Source organism: Bufo gargarizans, chromosome 8 (assembly GCF_014858855.1).
Source record: "Bufo gargarizans isolate SCDJY-AF-19 chromosome 8, ASM1485885v1, whole genome shotgun sequence".
Lineage (NCBI taxonomy): Eukaryota > Metazoa > Chordata > Amphibia > Anura > Bufonidae > Bufo > Bufo gargarizans.
Genome location: NC_058087.1, coordinates 101,918,922 through 101,938,494, shown reverse-complemented (window position 1 = coordinate 101,938,494; position 19,573 = coordinate 101,918,922). Strand labels below are relative to the sequence as shown.

At 44.2% G+C, this 19,573-nt stretch overlaps 1 protein-coding gene across 3 annotated transcripts in view; it reads right to left on the bottom strand.

The window, feature by feature from the left end:
- The window catches only part of NEMP2 (nuclear envelope integral membrane protein 2), a 116,098-nt gene that overhangs the window by 67,197 nt on the left and 29,328 nt on the right, over positions 1 to 19,573 (bottom strand). For all 3 annotated transcript variants that reach the window (XM_044304901.1, XM_044304903.1, XM_044304902.1), the window contains exon 4: positions 19,280 to 19,349. In XM_044304901.1, coding sequence (XP_044160836.1) covers positions 19,280 to 19,349 — 70 coding nt within the window. The remainder of the gene's footprint in view (positions 1 to 19,279; positions 19,350 to 19,573) is intronic.

The following is a 19,573-nucleotide window of genomic DNA, read 5'->3' as shown; positions in this document are numbered from 1 at the left end:
CTGCAGAGTGGTATTCCCCATAGACTTCAATGGTGCAGTTAAACTAAATCCACAACAAAAACTGCAATAAATAGTGCAGATTTATGTGCATTTTTGCAGATTTTCTTTATACAAATTTGCACCATGTGCAGGTACACTAATGCGGGTGAATGCACATAGGATCTGCATGAATGTCTGTGCAGATTTCTGTGTTTCTCCCCATATGTGCAACTTTTTGGTGCAGACTAACCCCTTAGGGACTTAGGACGTACGGGTACACCACGTTTGCCAAGTCCTTAAGGACGTCCTAAGTTTAAAAGTAGATTGCGGGGGTTAATTGTGACAGGATGCCCGCTGAAATCATTCAGCGGGCATCCTGTCGCAACGCGCAGGGGGGGGGGGGTCACTTTCACCACAGACTTCAGTTTACACCTGAGACGTATCCTACATGCATGGACCGCAGCCAGGTAGTCGAGGCGCCACCACAACTTCCCGTATCGGCGATCGCAACAAACCGCAGGTAAATTCAGACCTGCGGTTTGCGGCTTTTAACTGGTGTGGTGGCGGGGCCATCGGGTCCCCATGCGGCTGTGGGAGGGAACCGATTGCATGGAAGGCAGCACGATGTCTAAGGAAGTATACATATTAGGTGTCCCCGCATCCGTATCTATAAACATATCACATGACCTAACCCCTCAGATGAACACCGTAAAAAATAAAAACTGCTAAAAAACCATTTTTTTGTGACCTTACATCACAAAAAGTACAACAGCAAGCGATCAAAAAGGCGTCTGCCCGCCAAAATAGTACCAAACTAACAGTCACCTTATCCCACAAAAAATGAGCCCCTACCTAACACAATCGCCCCAAAAATTAAAACTCACAATATGAAGACACTAAAACATAATTTTTTTTGTTTTAAAAAAAGCTGTAAAAAATAAAAGTATACATATTTGGTAGCGCCACTTTTGTATCGACCGGCTCTATAAAACATGACCTAACCCCTCAGATGAACACCGTAAAAAATAAAAAAAAATAAAAAACTGTGCTACATAAACCATTTTTTGTAATGTGATAGCAAGCGATCAAAAAGTCATAAGTACCCCCAAATAATGCCAAACGGTCATCTCATCCGGCAAAAAATGAGACCCTACCTAAGATAATCGAACAAAAACTGAAAAAACTATGGCTCTCAGACTATGGAAACACTTTTTTGCTTCAAAAATGAAATTAATGTGTAAAACTTACATAAAAAAAAAATAAAATAAAAAAAAAGTATACATATTAGGCATTGCCACATCTGTAACTACCTGGTCTATAAAAATATCACACGATCTAATCAGATGAATGTTGTAAATAACAAAAACATAAAAATGGTGCCAAAACAGCTCTTTCTTGTTATCTTGCCTCACAAAAAGTATAATAGAGCAACCAAAAATCATATGTACTCTAAACTAGTACCAACAATACTGCCACCCTATCCCGTAGTTTCTAAAATTGGGCCACTTTTTTGGAGTTTCTACTCTAGGGGTGCATCTGGGGGGAGGGGAGGGGGGGCTTCAAATGGGACATGGTGTCAAAAAAAATAAATAAAAAAAAGTCCAGCAAAATCTGCCTTCCAAAAACCGTACAGCATTCCTTTTCCTTCTGCGCCCTGCCATGTGCCGGTACAGATGTTTACGACCACATATGGGGCGTTTCTGTAAACTACAGAATCAGGGCCATAAATATTGAGTTTGGTTTGGCTGTTAACCTTTGCTTTGTAAAAGTAAAAAAAATAAAAAAAAAAATAAAATCTAAAATTGAAAATCTGCCAAAAAAAGTGAAATTTTGAAATTGTATCTCTATTTTCCATTAATTATTGTGGAACACCTAAAGGGTTAACGACGTTTGTAAAATCAGTTTTGAATACCTTGAGGGGGTAGTTTATAGAATGGGGTCATTTTTGGGTGGTTTCTATTATGTAAGCCTCGCAAAGTGACTTCAGACCTAAACTGGTCCCTAAAAATTGGGTTTTTGAAAATTTCTGAAAAATTTCAAGATTTGCTTCTAAAAACTTCTAAGCCTTGTAACATCCCCAAAAAATTAAATATCATTCCCAAAATAATCCAAAACATGAAGTAGACATATGGGGAATGTAAAGCAATAACTATTTTTGGAGGTAATACCATATATTATAGAAGTAGAGAAATTTTAACTTGAAAATTTGCAATTTTTTTACCAATTTTTGGTAAATTTGGCATTTTTTTTATAAATAAAAATGAATTTTAAATACTGATATTTTTTTTATTTCGTTTTACCAGTGTCATGATACAATATGTGATGAAAAAAAAACAATCTCAGAACGGCCTGGATAAGTCAAAGCTTTTTAAAGTTATCAGCACAAGTGAGTGTCAGATTTGCAAAAAATGTCTGTAAAAAGGTGAAATAGGGCCGAGTCTTTAAGGGGTTAAGAGGTGGTTTTGCTGCAGATCTCACCCTTCAGTGGAAAAGGGTGAAATCTGCAGCTAAAACCGCAAACTAGAGATGAGCGAACCTCTGTTTTAAGTTCGGCGTCTAAAGTTCGGGTTTGGATTAGCGGAGAATCCCGATCTGGAACCGGATATGGATTCCGACTTCCGTTGTGGTCCGTGGTAGCGGAATCAATAATGGCCGATTCCGCTACCACGGACCACAACGGAAGTCGGAATCCATATCCGGTTCCAGATCGGGATTCTCCGCTAATCCAAACCCGAACTTTAGACGCCGAACTTAAAACAGAAGTTCGCTCATCTCTACCGCAAACATAATTGACACGCTGAGCATTTTGAAATTTACAAAGCAATTCAAATTCTGCACGAGATTTGTTTAATCTCATACAGTTTGCTGGTACTGTACTACACTGCAGTGTTTCCACACAAAAATCCGCTAGGACATACCGCACATAATCCGCATCGTTTGCAGGTAACCTAAGGGTGCCTGCACAGAGTGCAAATTTGGGTGCAGAAAATCTGCAAGAAATCTGCAGCAAAACCACATAAATCTGCACTATATCATGTTTTTGGTGTGGATTTGAAGCAATTTTGCCACAGATCTCACCTTTGCATTGAAATAGGTGAAATCCGCACAGAAAAACACCCAACAATTGACATGTTGTAAATTATATTACGCTGTAGTTTTTCCACATGAAATCCACACCATGTGCAGGTAACCTAAGGGTGCTTCCATACTACTATTTTTTATTTATTTTTTGGCTTGTAAAAATGCAGTGGAATTCATGTGTGTTTTTACAAGCAGAGTTTTCGTCACGCATGACTAGAAGTTATATGTAAACGTACTGGTTGAGGTGCCGTAAAAAATTATAAAAACACACCAAAAACATACTGGAAGGCTCCATAAGACGAATATAATTGCATAGTATATGGTAAATGCACACAGTGCGAATCAGGCCGCATTCAGATAGTGTGACGGCCTTGTCATTTTGTGATTCTGTAGAGTGGTGTTGGATTGGAGTGGTAAATCTGGCCTTATAAGCATTTTTTATGCGTGGACTCTCCAGGGGGGGAAATAATAAAATTTAAATATATATATATATATATATATATATATATTTTTTTGGGGGGGGAAACTCACCTATAAAATCAATTTCTCATCTTTTCCATTGGGGGACACAGACCATGGGTATAGCTTAGGCCATTACTAGGAGACACTATGCAAAGAAAAACATCTCCTCCTTCACTGGCTATACCCCCATGTAGGGGTGGGCGATATGGCCTAAAATCTATATTGCGATATAATTTTAAGCATGTGCGATATGCGATATATATTGCGATATATTGTTTTCTATATGGGGGGGGGGGGGGGGTGTTTAAATTTTTTTTTTTTAACTTTTTATTTTTTAACTATTGGCCTCATTAAGGGCTAGAACCCTTATCATATTCACCCTAATAGAGCTCTATTAGGGCGAATAGGACTTTACACATGGCGCCAGCCTCTCATGTGCTCCCCCAGCCTCTGATCTGCCCCCCTTCCCCAGCCTCTGATCTGCCCCCCTTCCCCAGCCTCTGATCTTCTCCCCCAGCCTCTGATATGTCCCCCTTCCCCAGCCTCTGATATGTCCCCCTTCCCCAGCCTCTGATATGTCCCCCTTCCCCAGCCTCTGATATGTCCCCCTTCCCCAGCCTCTGATATGTCCCCCTTCCCCAGCCTGATATGTCCCCCTTCCCCAGCCTCTGATCTTCTCCCCCTGCCTCTGATATGTCCCCTCTGCTAACGCAACGCATTAATCATTGGTGGCAGTGGCCACAGGGTCCCCCTCCTCCCCCCCCATCATTGGTGGCAGTTTGCCGTTCCGATCGGAGCCCCAGCAGTGTAATGCTGGGGCTCCGATCGGTTACCATGGCAGCCAGGAGTCACGCTACTGAAGTCCTGGCTGCCATGGTATGTTAGTGAGCAGAGAGCAGCGCATTATACTCACGTGCGCTGTGGCCGCCGGTCGCTCCTTCTCATAGGTCTGTGCGGCGCATTGCTAATGCTGTAAGCATTAGCTATCCGCCGCACAGACAGAAGAAGGAGCGACCGCCGGCCACAGCGCACGTGAGTATAATGCGCTGCCCTCTGCTCACTACTAACATACCATGGCAGCCAGGACTTAAGCAGCGTCCTGGCTCCCATGGTAACCGATCGGAGCCCCAGCATTACACTGCTGGGGCTCCGATCGGAACTGCAAACTGCCACCAATGATGGGGGGGGGAGGAGGGGGACCCTGTGGGATATGGCCGGCACAGTCATTGGTAGCGCAGTGGCCACAGTCCCTCCCCTCCTACTCTGTCCTCATTGGTTTTCAGCGGCAGCCGCGCACAGTGGGGAGGGAGGGACTCCCTCCTCCTCCCTCCTCCCTCCGCTGTGCCGGCTCAGGAGAAAATGATCATATCGCGGTCAGGCGATATAGGCGATATGGCGAAAATCCATATCGTGGCCCAAATTCATATCGTATATCGCCTATATCGCCTATACCGTCCACCCCTACCCCCATGCTCCAACAGGAGGACCTCAGTGCGTGCAAAAGCAGTAGAAGGAGATCAAAAAATATTAATAAAGAAAAACATATATACAGAAATTATCTCTATGCACCAGGTGCGTATGTGCAGAGATATGTCACACCTCTTATAAACTTATTTACCACATGTGTATATATAAAATTAAACTTTTACTATAATTTCACTTTAAAAACGTTGGTGGTAGCAGTGAGACAGACGAAAAAACATACATACATGTAAACCCTTATTTTACCACCGTATAAGACCGCGGTAAGGTAATACTGGGTGGGTCTTACCCCGTCCTGTAGGTATATGGCCAGGGTTGGTGGTTGGCGTCAATGCTCCAGTGTGGCCACTGGCACTGGTGTCCAATTGTGAAGTTGATATGGCAATCTGGATACTCCTATAATGCCCTGGTCTAGAGCCCTCCCTATATGGATGCTCGGGGGCTATCCTCAGACCTGCCTCAACGACACAGAGCACCCGCCCCGACAGGGGCGACCCCATATGGAACCTGTCCGTAAATGGGGCCTCTTCCCTGTAAGTCCCTTACTGTGTGGCCCTACATGCCATGTTTCGTTCCATGAAAAATGGAGCTCATCAGGGGCTCATTGGAATCAGAAGGTTTCTATATAAAAAATGCACAGAAAAAGATATGCAAAGCGTGGTTACTACAATGTGCCTATTTGGATATACATTTAGACAGCATTAGGTATGTAGTCTCAACTTACTTTTTCAGTAGAGAGTTTCTTGTAAATACAAAGTGGTGTGGACGGTCAGTGGTACGCGTCCCTGCCGGGGTATGGAGAAGTGTCCCCAACAATACCCTCACCTCACTGCTGAATGCCAACAGTGTGGGAACACCGCCAATTCAGCCACCTAACCTTTTAAAATCAGAGCCTCCAGCTGTTTCCGCCCTCCTATGGTGGAACGCACGCCATTTCCATGCGCTACATTCCACCGGAAGTCGGTGTCACGTGATCGCTCAGGCTGCCGGAAGTTACATGCAAATGTGTCTGAGCGTCACCAGTCGCCCAGCAACCGGATGACGCGCAGGCACTGCACGCTGATCAGTCTCAGATGTCGGACGGCAACTTTTAAAGAATACAATCATTTAAAGATGGATTTCTTTGGCAGGTTCTCATCCATACTTATTCCCACATGCAATTGACCATGCGGTGCAGATGGGGAGAATATACTAGACATAAAGATCTGTCCCTACACCGAAACAAGGATTATCAATTTATGTCATTTTTTTTCTATCGTCAGATATATGGGGCTAGAAACAATATTTTTACGCTATTCTGATCTTTAACATAGCTAAGGGGGATATTTTGATTTTAACCACCTCAGGACCACCGTACGCAGGATAGCGTCCTGGCGGCGGCTCTGCTCTTCTGGGTGGACGCATATACGCGTCCTCCCGCGAGAGCCTAGATTTCCTGTGAACGCGCGCACACAGGCGCGCGTGCCCACAGGAACGGAAGGTAAGCGAGTGGATCTCCAGCCTGCCAGCGGCGATCGCTCGCTGGCAGGCTGGAGATGTGATTTTTAAACCCCTAACAGGTATATTAGACGCTGTTTTGATAACAGCGTCTAATATACCTGGTCCTCTGGTAGTCCCTTTTGTTTGGATCGACCACCAGAGGACTCAGGCAGCTCACTAAAGTAGCACCAAACACCACTACACTACACCCCCCCCCCCCTGTCACTTATTAACCCTTTATGAACCACTGATCACCCCTGATCACCCCATACAGACTCCCTGATCACCCCCCTGTCATTGATCACCCCCCTGTAAGGCTCCATTCAGACGTCCGTATGATTTTTACGGATCGGATCCGCAAAACACATGCGGACGCCTGAATGGAGCCTTACAGGGGGGTGATCAATGACAAGGGGGTGATCACACATAGACTTCCTGATCACCCCCCTGTCATTGATCACCCCCCTGTAAGGCTTCATTCAGACGTCCATATGATTTTTACGGATCCATGGATCGGATCCGCAAAACACATGCAGACGTCTGAATGGAGCCTTACAGAGGGGTGATCACCCATATACACTGCCTGATCACCCCCTGTCATTGATCACCCCCCTGTAAGGCTCCATTCAGACGTCCGCATGTGTTTTGCGGATCCGATCCATGTATCCATGGATCCGTAAAAATCATACGGACGTCTGAATGGAGCCTTACTGGGGGGTGATCAATGACAGGGGGGGGGGGGTGATCATCCATATACACTCCCTGATCACCCCCGTCATTGATCACCCCCCTGTAAGGCTCCATTCAGACGTCCGTATGTGTTTTGCGGATCCAATCCATGTATCCGTAAAAAAAATAAATAAATAATCATACGGACGTCTGAATGGAGCCTTACCAGGGGGGTGATCAATGACAGGGGGGTGATCAGGGAGTCTATATGGGTGATCACCCCCCCCTGTCATTGATCACCCCCCCTGTCATTGATCACCCCCTTCCCCCTGTCATTGATCACCCCCCCCCCCCCCCTGTCAGGCTCCATTCAGACAAGTTAGCGGAAATATTTTTTTTTTTTTGTTTGTTTTTTCTTACAAAGTCTCATATTCCACTAACTTGTGTCAAAAAATAAAATCTCACATGAACTCACCATACCCCTCACGGAAACCAAATGCGCAAAATTATTTAGACATTTATATTCCAGACTTCTTCTCACGCTTTAGGGCCCCTAAAAAGCCAGGGCAGTATAAATACCCCACATGTGACCCCATTTCGGAAAGAAGACACCCCAAGGTATTCCGTGAGGGGCATATTGAGTCCATGAAAGATTGAAATTTTTGTCCTAAGTTAGCGGAAAGTGAGACTTTGTGAGAAAAAAATAAAAAAATAAATAAATTTCCGCTAACTTATGCAAAAAAATAAATAAATAAATAAATAATTCTATGAACTCGCCATGGCCCTCATTGAATACCTTGGGGTGTCTTCTTTCCGAAATGGGGTCACATGTGGGGTATTTATACTGCCCTGGCTTTTTAGGGGCCCTAAAGCGTGAGAAGAAGTCTGGGATCCAAATGTCTAAAAATGCCCTCCTAAAAGGAATTTGGGCACCTTTGCGCATCTAGGCTGCAAAAAAGTGTCACACATGTGGTATCCCCGTACTCAGGAGAAGTTGGGGAATGTGTTTTGGGGTGTCATTTTACATATACCCATGCTGGGTGAGAAAAATATCTTGGTCAAATGCCAACTTTGTATAAAGAAATGGGAAAAGTTGTCTTTTGCCAAGATATTTCTCTCACCCAGCATGGGTATATGTAAAATGACACCCCAAAACACATTCCCCAACTTCTCCCGAGTACGGTGATACCAGATGTGTGACACTTTATTGCAGCCAAGGTGGGCAAAGGGGCACATATTCCAAAGTGCACCTTTCGGATTTCGCAGGCCATTTTTTACACATTTTGATTGCAAAGTACTTCTCACACATTTGGGCCCCTAAATTGCCAGGGCAGTATAACTACGCCACAAGTGACCCCATTTTGGAAAGAAGACACCCCAAGGTATTCCGTGAGGGGCATGGCGAGTTCCTAGAATTTTTTATTTTTTGTCGCAAGTTAGTGGAATATGAGACTTTGTAAGAAAAAAAGAAAAAAAATCATAATTTTCCACTAACTTGTGACAAAAAATAAAAAGTTCTATGAACTCACTATGCCCATCAGCGAATACCTTAGGGTGTCTACTTTCCGAAATGGGGTCATTTGTGGGGGTTTTCTACTGTCTGGGCATTGTAGAACCTCAGGAAACATGACCGGTGCTCAGAAAGTCAGAGCTGCTTCAAAAAGCGGAAATTCACATTTTTGTACCATAGTTTGTAAACGCTATAACTTTTACCCAAACCATTATTTTCTTTGCCCAAAAATTTTTTTTTTATCAAAGACATGTAGAACAATAAATTTAGAGAAAAATTTATATATGGATGTCTTTTTTTTTTTTGCAAAATTTTACAGCTGAAAGTGAAAAATGTCATTTTTTTGCAAAAAAATAAATCGCTAAATTTCGATTAATAACAAGAAAAGTTAAAAATGTCAGCAGCAATGAAATACCACCAAATGAAAGCTCTATTAGTGAGAAGAAAAGGAGGTAAAATTCATTTGGGTGGTAAGTTGCATGACCGAGCAATAAACCGTGAAAGTAGTGTAGTGCAGAAGTGTAAAAAGTGGCCTGGTCATTAAGGGGGTTTTAGCTAGCGGGGTTGAAGTGGTTAAAGCAATTATATCGTCCAATATAAGGTCCAAAGGGACAGATTCCCGCACATTAGATCTTAATCAGTTAGATCATACAGTCAGGTGAACAACGTTTCCTATTCCTACATTTTGACTCAGACTATTTATTCCCGAAACTATTGGGCGACCCTTGAGTGAGTCACACCCTTTATGCACTTTCGGCAGACAAAATGTAGGAATTTACATAGACAAAATTTTATCACCTTTCGTGCAATCACTTCCCTCATACGTTAGGGACACAGAAGACCTTTTGAAACAATTAGAAGCGATACACCTAGAGGATGGGTGTATATTGGGGAGCATTGACGTGGAGGCCCAATACTCATCCATCCCCGTAAATGGGGCCTACACGCAGTGGCACATTTCTTGGGCACACGTGGATGTAAATTCATAACACACAACAGTTTTGTTCTTCAATTATTGGAGTTTGTATTATGTAGAAACTATTTCCTTTTCAATAGCAGGTTCTACCACCAGCTGAGGGGCACCGCGATGGGATGTTCATGTGCCCCATCATACGCAAATCTGCTCCTGGGCTGGTGGGAGGACACTTTGGTCTTCTGTGACGAGACCATCTGTGAGGTCCAAAATGTCCAGATATGGGCACGTTATATAGAGGACGTGCTGGTTGTCTGGAAAGGTGGCCGTAAGTCTTTCAGATTGGGCATCAAGCCTAAATAAGAACCAAATTTGCCTACGTTTCACATCAGAGTGTGACGAGAAGTGGTTGCCATTCTTGGATATCCTTATCACCAAAAATCAGGATGGCCGTCTCGAAACCACAATCTTTCGTAAACAAACCTCGACGAATTCCCTCCTGAGGTGGGACAGTTGCCACCCTTTCCCCCTCAGGAGGGGGAATTCCTCGGGGCCAATATCTGAGAATAATGAGAAATTGCTCCAAGGAGGTGGAATTCCAGAGACAGGCAACAGATCTTATGGATCGGGGCTATCCCATTGACACATTAACACCAGCTTACAAGGCCGCAAAAGCCCGCTCCCGCAGCTCCCTCCTTACCCCTAACAAGACGAGCAGTATCGATAATGTGCCCCCAATAGGGATTCAAGAGACACGCTTAATTAGCACATTTAATGAGGCCTCCGCAGGCATAAGAGAAATAATTGCTAAACACTGGCATGTACTCAGGATGGACCCGGACATCTGTACCACCATAAAAGAACACCTAAGTATAACATATAGGAGGGGAAAGAGTGTACGAGACTGGACGGTGAATAGTCATTTCTCTCCTAAACCGGCACAAAAAACCTGGCTGGAAAAAGGTGTTCATGGTAATTACAGATGTGGGGGGTGCATAGCCTGTAAGTACATGCAGTGCAGAAAATCATTTAGGAGCTGCAATACAGGAAAAACCTATATTATCAGGGATCTGATCACTATAAAACTACGGGGGTTGTCTATAAAATCACATGCACCTGTAACAAGGAATATGTTGCAAAACAAAAAGAGCTGAGAAGAAAAGTTGGCGAGCATATAAATGATGTCCATAACAGCAGAGACACCGTGGTCTCGCGCCATGTACGTGCTGAGCACGGCGGGGGACCCAAGGTGCCTCTCTTATGGGAATCGAAAACGTTAGGCCACCTTTAAGAGTTGCGACTGAGATAAGAGAATCCTCCAATGTGAGGCAAGGTGGATCTTTTATTTGAAGACACTATATCCCAACGGCCTTAATGAACAACTGAGTTACACGTGTTTCATTTAAATGGCCAGCTATTATAAAGGCCATAACATTAGAATGAGCCGTTGTTCACCTGACTGTATGATCTAACTGATTAAGATCTAATATGTGCGGGAATCTGTCCCTTTGGACCTTATATTGGACGATATAATTGCTTTAAAATCAAAATACCCCCCTTAGCTATATTAAAGATCAGAATAGCGTAAAAATATTGTTTCTAGCTCCATATATCTGACAATAGAAAAAAAAAAAAAAAAAGACATAAATTGATAATCCTTGTTTCGGTGTAGGGACAGATCTTTATGTCTAGTATATTCTCCCCATCTGCACCGCATGGTCAATTGCATGTGGGAATAAGTATGGATGAGAACCTGCCAAAGAAATCCATCTTTAAATGATTGTATTCTTTAAAAGTTGCCGTCCGACATCTGAGACTGATCAGCGTGCAGTGCCTGCGCGTCATCCGGTTGCTGGGCGACTGGTGACGCTCAGACACATTTGCATGTAACTTCCGGCAGCCCGAGCGATCACGTGACACTGACTTCCGGTGGAATGTAGCGCATGGAAATGGCGTGCGTTCCACCATAGGAGGGCGGAAACAGCTGGAAGCTCCGATTTTAAAAGGTTAGGTGGCTGAATTGGCGGTGTTCCCACACTGCCGCCATTCAGCAGTGAGGTGAGGGTATTGTTGGGGACACTTCTCCATACCCCGGCAGGGACGCGTACCACTGACCGTCCACACCACTTTGTATTTACAAGAAACTCTCTACTGAAAAAGTAAGTTGAGACTACATACCCAATGCTGTCTAAATGTATATCCAAATAGGCACATTGTAGTGACCACGCTTTGCATATCTTTTTCTGTGCATTTTTTATATAGAAACCTTCTGATTCCAATGAGCCCCTGATGAGCTCCATTTTTCATGGAACGAAACATGGCATGTAGGGCCACACAGTAAAGGACTTACAGGGAAGAGGCCCCATTTAGGGAAAGGTTCCGTATGGGGTTGCCCCTGTCGGGGCAGGTGCTCTGTGTCGTTGAGGCAGGTCTGAGGATAGCCCCCGAGCATCCATATAGGGAGGGCTCTAGACCAGGGCATTATAGGAGTATCCAGATTGCCATATCAACTTCACAAATGGACACCAGTTCCAGTGGCCACACTGGAGCATTGACGCCAACCACCAACCCTGGCCGTATACCTACTGGGTGGGTCTTACCCCGTCCTGTATTACCTTACCGCGGTCTTATACGGTGGTAAAATAAGGGTTTACATGTATGTATGTTTTTCGTCTGTCTCACTGCTACCACCAATGTTTTTAAAGTGAAATTATAGTAAAAGTTAAATTTTATATATATACTCAGTCCACATGTGGTAAATAAGTAAAGAAAAACAGAACCGAGGAATACCGCCATCGGGCCGTTAACCACAAAGTCCCAACAGAATTGAACCAACCCCTCCTGTTATAAAGCCATCAAAAACGATCTGTATAAGATATGCAAATGAGGGCTCGCAAGTGCCCAGGGGCGGCGTTACTCTTGGGTGCCCTGCTTGCCCAGCCTTTTCATTGCGTCCCCCCGCCCCTTCCTACCCTCCGCCCGCCTTTCTCATAGCTTGTTATTCCACGCCTGCGCACTCTCAGATGCGGCAGATCTATTAAAGAGGCTGAAACCTAAAGATACTCTCAGACAACATCACAACGGTAGCATACCTGAAACATCAGGGGGGAACAAGATCCAACCTACTGGGGGAAGTGGCAAGAAAGATTTTCTCATGGGTAGAAGAAAATATCCTTTCATTAACAGCAGTCCACTTAAAGAGATCCGAAAACAGAGGCAAATTTTCTAAGTTGGAGAAGGATGGATCCTGGAGAATGGTCCTTAAACAAGGACATCTTTCAGAAGATCACATCCAGGTGGGGTCAGCCAGAAATAGATTTGTTCTCCTCAAGAAAAAAAATACTCGGGTGGATTTATTCTGTTCACTTGGGCAGTGGAGGCCCTATCAATAAGTTGGGATTGCACTCTAGTCTATGCATTTTCCCCCAATCACTCTAATTCCTTGTATTATACAGATGATGCAAAAGGAGGCAACAGTAATTTTAGTAGCCCCCACACTGGCCAAAAAGAAGTTGGTTCTCTACCCTAAAACAATTAGCATTGAAGGAACCATGGGAGATCCAGTTTCAGAAGGACATGTTGCTTCAGGGTTCCATACAACATCCAGATCCTCAAATTTTCAGACTAGTGTTTGGATCCTGAGGGCGAAACACTTAGCAAGCATGGTCTATCAGACAAAGTAATTTTTACCTTTGAAAGCCAGCAGAAAAAAAAAAGTTACATCTGCCATATATCAAAGTTTGGAGAAGATTCTGCAGTTGGCTAGAGGAGCATCATGATACTTCTCCAATAAATAATATCTTTAGATTTTTTGCAAAGGGGCTTAAAGCTAGGTTTAAGGCCTAGTACTCGTAGAGTACAGATATCTGCTTTAAAGGATAACTGTCGTAGTAGTAGTTTATTAATATCACCTTGGTGGCCCTATTTCAACTTTTCAGGGTGAGGTCAGTGGTGGCCATCTTAACTGAATAGTGAAATTGCAGTTTTATGCAGACTGGTTGCCAACGGCTGAATCTTATTAACCACCTCAGCTCCCCTAGCTTAAACCCCCTTAAAAGGGAGTCTGTCACCAGCATTTAACTTTAACCCTTCCCACAGCTCCCTAGCATGCTTACAGTTAATCAAAACGTTACCGCTGGCATCTTTCCTGCTGTTATAAATCAATCAAAAACGATCTTTATAAGATATGCAAATGAGGGCTCGCAAGTGCCCAGGGGCAGCGTTACTCTCTTAGGTGCCCTGCTTGCCCAGCCTTTTCATTGCATCCCCCCGCCCCTTGGTGCTGGTGACAGACTCCCTTTAAGGGGGTTTAAGCTAGGGGAGCTGAGGTGGTTAATAAGATTCAGCCGTTGGCAACCAGTCTGCATAAAACTGCAATTTCACTATTCAGTTAAGATGGCCGCCACTGCCCTCACCCTGAAAAGTTGAAATTGCAGTTTTATGCAGACTGGTTGCCAACGGCTGAATCTTATTAACCACCTCAGCTCCCCTAGCTTAAACCCCCTTAAAAGGGAGTCTGTCACCAGCATTTAACTTTTTTAACCCTTCCCACAGCTCCCTAGCATGCTTACAGTTAATCAAAACGTTACCTCTGGCATCTTTCCTGCCGTTTTCGCATCGTTAGCCGGCACATGCGCAATAGTTACTGTGATGCCGAAAAAGTAATGGGCATCGCAGTGCGCATGCGCCGGCCAAAGGAATGAGTGCGCAGGCGCGGGATATCGGCGGAATAACAAGCTATGAGAAAGGTGGTCAAAGGATGAGCGGGCGGAGGGTAGGAAGGAGCGGGGGGATGCAATGAAAAGGCTGGGCAAGCAGGGCACCTAAGAGAGTAACGCTGCCCCTGGGCACTTGCGAGCCCTCATTTGCATATCTTATAAAGATAGTTTTTGATTGATTTATAACAGCAGGAAAGATGCCAGAGGTAACGTTTTGGTTAACTGTAAGCATGCTAGGGAGCTGTGGGAAGGGTTAAAGTTAAATGCTGGTGACAGACTCCCTTTTAAGGGGGTTTAAGCTAGGGGAGCTGAGGTGGTTAACAAGATTCAGCCGTTGGCAACCAGTCTGCATAAAACTGCAATTTCACTATTCAGTTAAGATGGCCGCCACTGCCCTCACCCTGAAAAGTTGAAATAGGGCCACCAAGGTGATATTAATAAACTACTACTACGACAGTTATCCTTTAAAGCAGATATCTGTACTCTACGAGTACTAGGCCTTAAACCTAGCTTTAAGCCCCTTTGCAAAAAATCTAAAGATTTTATTTATTGGAGAAGTATCATGATGCTCCTTCTAGCCAACTGCAGAATCTTCTCCAAACTTTGATATATGGCAGATGGAACTTTTTTTTCTGCTGGCTTTCAAAGGTAAAAATTACTTTGTCTGATAGACCATGCTTGCTAAGTGTTTCGCCCTCAGGATCCAAACACTAGTCTGAAAATTTGAGGATCTGGATGTTGTATGGAACCCTGACGCAACATGTCCTTCTGAAACGGGATCTCCCATGGTTCCTTCAATGCTAATTGTTTTAGGGTAGAGAACCAACTTCTTTTTGGCCAGTGTGGGGGCTACTAAAATTACTGTTGTTGCCTCCTTTTGCATCATCTGTATAATACAAGGAATTAGAGTGATTGGAGGAAAATGCATTGACTAGAGTGCAATCCCAACTTATTGATAGGGCCTCCACTGCCCAAGTGAACAGAACAAATCCACCTGAGTATTTTTTCTTGAGGAGAACAAATATATTTCTGGCTGACCCCACCTGCATGTGATCTTCTGAAAGAGGTCCTTGTTTAAAAGGACCATTCTCCAGGATCCATCCTTCTCCAACTTAGAAAATCTGCCTCTGTTTTCGGATCCCTTTAAGTGGACTGCTGCTAATGAAAGGATATTTTCTTCTACCCATGAGAAAATCTTTCTTGCCACTTCCCCCAGTAGGTTGGATCTTGTTCCCCCCTGCTGTTTCAGGTATGCTACCGTTGTGATGTTGTCTGAGAGTATCTTCAGGTTTTGGCCTCTTAATAGATCTGCCGCATCTGAGAGTGTCCCGAGAACTGCATATAGTTCTCTGTAATTTCAAGATCTTACTCATACTGCTGGGCCAAATTTCCAGAACAAACTGGTCTCCTATCTTTGCCCCCCAGCCCAAGACACTGGAGTCTGTTATGATCTGCACTTCTGGTTGTTTGAGCCAATCTGTACCCCGGAGGAGATTTTTCTTTTCTTTCCACCAGTTGAGGTCTGTTTTGACTTTTAGTGGTATCTGAATCTTTTTGTCTAAGGTCGATTGTTCTCCTTGCCATTAAAATTCAGTATTACTCGTGTGAGACTGACTCCAAAGGACTGAGATTAGACAGGAGGTTAGATTTCCTAACAGACTCATAGCTTCTTGAATGGAACATCTGCGAGTCATCTGGAAGAGTGATATTTTCTCCCTTAGGGCTTCTGACTTGTCCTGGGGTAGATACGTCTTCTGAGATCTGGAATCTAATTCTACGCCTAGGAATCAGATTTTTATGGATAGGGCAAGTAGATTTTCTTAGATTTACTATCTAGCCTAGATCCGAAAGAGTGTCCATAAAGTTCTGCGTGGCCCAGGAACTTACTACTTTTGAGTTGCCGACTATTAAAAAAAAGTCGTCCAGATAAGGAATAATGTAGTTTTCTTTTTTGCGTAAGGCGGCAACCATCTCCACCACTAATTTGGTAAATATTCTTGGTGCCGATGAGATGCCGAACGGGAGGGTTACGTACCGGAAATGATGAAGGATTCCCATTAGATCTCTTAACGCGAATCTTAGAAATCTGTGGGACACCTGGTGAATTGGAATGTGGTAATAGGCATCCCTTAGGTCCACTGACGTCATAAATGCACCTTCTGGAATTAACGGTATTGACGAGGAGATTAACTTCATCTTGAATCTCCTGTAAATAATTCATCTGTTTAGAGGCTTCACATTTATTATAATACGAAAGGTGTTTTCAGTTTTTTTTAATTATTTTTTTTTTTTTAACTAAACCTTTTCCTTTTCTGAATTCGGGAATTTGATGTAATCTGACTCCACTGAACAAGAACACCCCTTGGGGTAGCTCCACCGGCCCGATTTTCCCTTCCCTCTGTATGATCTGGGTTGAGAGGGGAACAGACTAAAGGGCTTCTTCCTTGATTCTCTCTCCTCTGTCGGCCGCCTTTTCCAGAATCTTTTCCATTGTTGGACCAAACACTAATTCGCCCCGAAAAGGGGATGGAGCATAAGGCTCTGCATGCTGCGTTAGAGAAAGCTGCTTTTTTAGCGGAAAAGCGTATCAACTCAGCCGATGCATCTGCCAAAAAGACAGCTGCTGATCTTAGTAGAGGTATAGAATCTATAATATTTTCTCTGGGAGTCTTATTTTTAAGATGATCTTCTAGCTCTGCTAACCAAATGTACATAGCCCTAGCCACAGAAGTTGCCGCTATGTTAGTTTTGACCCCGAACATGGCGGATTGCCCAGATCTGTTTAGAAGGCTATCTGCTTTAAGTTCCATAGGGTCACCCAGTTGTGAGGAATCTTCAAAGGGTAACACTTTTTTTTCACTACTTTGGCTACCTGAATGTCTATTTTTGGAATATCATCCAAAATTTTGGATAGGGAGGCCTCTCTCTGTATGTTAACCCCCGTAAGAAAACACTGAGGGAGTGGAGGCTATTTAAACTCTCTCTGTGTGTTCCTGCCCCTACAGAGGTCAAGGGTAGAGATGAGCGAACTTCTGTTTTAAGTTCGGCGTCTAAAGTTCGGCTTCCGGTTAGCGGAGAATCCCGATCTGGAACCGGATATGGATTCCGACTTCCGTTGTGGTCCGTGGTAGCGGAATCAATAATGGCCGATTATTGATTCCGCTACCACGGACCACAACGGAAGTCGGAATCCATATCCGGTTCCAGATCGGGATTCTCCGCTAACCGGAAGCCGAACTTTAGACGCCGAACTTAAAACAGAAGTTCGCTCATCTCTAGTCAAGGGTCATCCCTCATGGTGGCCGTCAAGGTGGCTATGAGCAGCGCACAGCTCATAGCCAGTCTATGAGCTGTGTGCTGCGATTGGCCAGCACTGCAGCAAGGGACATGCCTCCTACAAAAAAAATCAGTCCAATACAACAGACGGAGCTGAGACACCGGAGCCTATACCGGGCGAACGGAGCGGCGCCCAGGCATACTAGTAAGTGCAGGGGGACCCCTGGGCGCCGCTCTGCCCACAGATAGAGTTCGTTTTTAGTTTGTATACGAGTGAAAGGTCCTCTTTAAGCAGACTGTCTATTGTTGTGACTTAGATGAAGATCAGATCACATTTTATGACGAATTTGTGCAGAAATCCATATCATTCCAAAGGGTTCGCATACTTTTTCTTGCAACTGTATATTTTTTCTTTTCTAATGGTGTTCACCTGACGGCATGGTTCATGTGATATTTTTATACAGCCAGTTAAAAAATGTTTTACTTTTTATCCCACTGTGAGACTTCAAATTTTGGAGGTCTGATCCTCTCTAAAATGCATTACAAATCACCCTGTATTGTAATGCATTGACTATGAGGGGGGCTGGATCTCATAGTTTCTGTAGGAAAAGCCCCAATGACGTTCCAGTGATCGGGTCTCCATCACTGCATCACGGAGACCTGATGGGGTGGTGGTGGTCAGCATTCACTGCGGCATACAAGAAATTAATACGCCGGCATCAGTGTATACACCAATGCTGGCAAATACAGCAGGGGCTTGGCTGTCAAATATAGCTGGGCCCCTACCGCTGATTGGTGGGTGCAGCACCCACCCGATTCAGAGCACTGTACATGTGCGGTGCTGCGGGACGTGACTTAAAGGGGTTGTCCCACTAAAAATATTGTACAGTTTTCAAAACCAGCACCTGTATCTGAATACTTTTGTAATTGCATGTAATTAAATATACTGAGTTATTCAGTAAAATGTATCTGTATAGTGCACTTAAAGGGGTTGTCTCATCATGGACAATGGGGGTATATCGCTAGGATATGCCCCCATTGTATTATAGGTGCGGGTCCCACATCTATATCGAGAACGGAGTCCCGCAAGGTGATGGCTGGAGTACTCCGGTCCGGCCACCACCAAGCCAGCTCCCCATAGAAGTAAACGGGAGCATACTGCGCATGCGTGGCCCCCATTCATTTCTATGGGGCTGACGGAATAGTCGAGCCAGCGCTCAGCTATTTTCACCGGCCCCATAGAAAATGAATGGAGGGCGGCTGCACATGGGCAGTGCGTCCTCCTTCACTTGCGGGGATCCGTTTTCATCTGCACATGGCGAGAAGCAGCAGCTTTGGGTATGGGGACCAGGAGAGGCACGGGGAACGGGAAGCCAGGTAAGTATATTCAGTGTGAGAGGCCTAGGCACATGAGGGACATTTTTTAGTTTCAGATAACCCATTTAAACCTAATATTTGTCTAGAGAAGCTCTTCCAGTTTTCCTACTCCACCCTCCTCCTAGAGTGAGATCAATGATAAACCTGTAGAGAAAATCATTAACATAGCTGACCACACCCACTTCAAAACTGGAGTGAGTGGTGTAAAAATGCGCAAACGTGTGCCCAAAACATTGCAAAAGGCCCATTGAAGACAGGATTCTGGAGAAAAGGCATGATGAATCAGTGCCAATGGGTGAATTAGTAAGCGGATCATTATCCATGGGCACATACCTACTCAGTTTACCGGCTAAGCAGAACAGCAAAATGCTAATTAAGACAATGAAGATTGGAAGAGTAAACCCTGGAGGGAAAATAAAGAACACATCAATAAAAGCAGTTCAATTATAAAATACTATAGTTAAAGGTAAGCATATTTAATGCTGTGCATTTGGACAGGCTTATTGCATATGACTCCTTCTTCAAAGACATTTGCCCTGATCGCACAGTAGCCAGAGCAACTTCTACCAAGTGGCAATATGGAGGATGTGAACGCCAGAGGAGACGCTGTCAGGCGGCTGCAGTGAG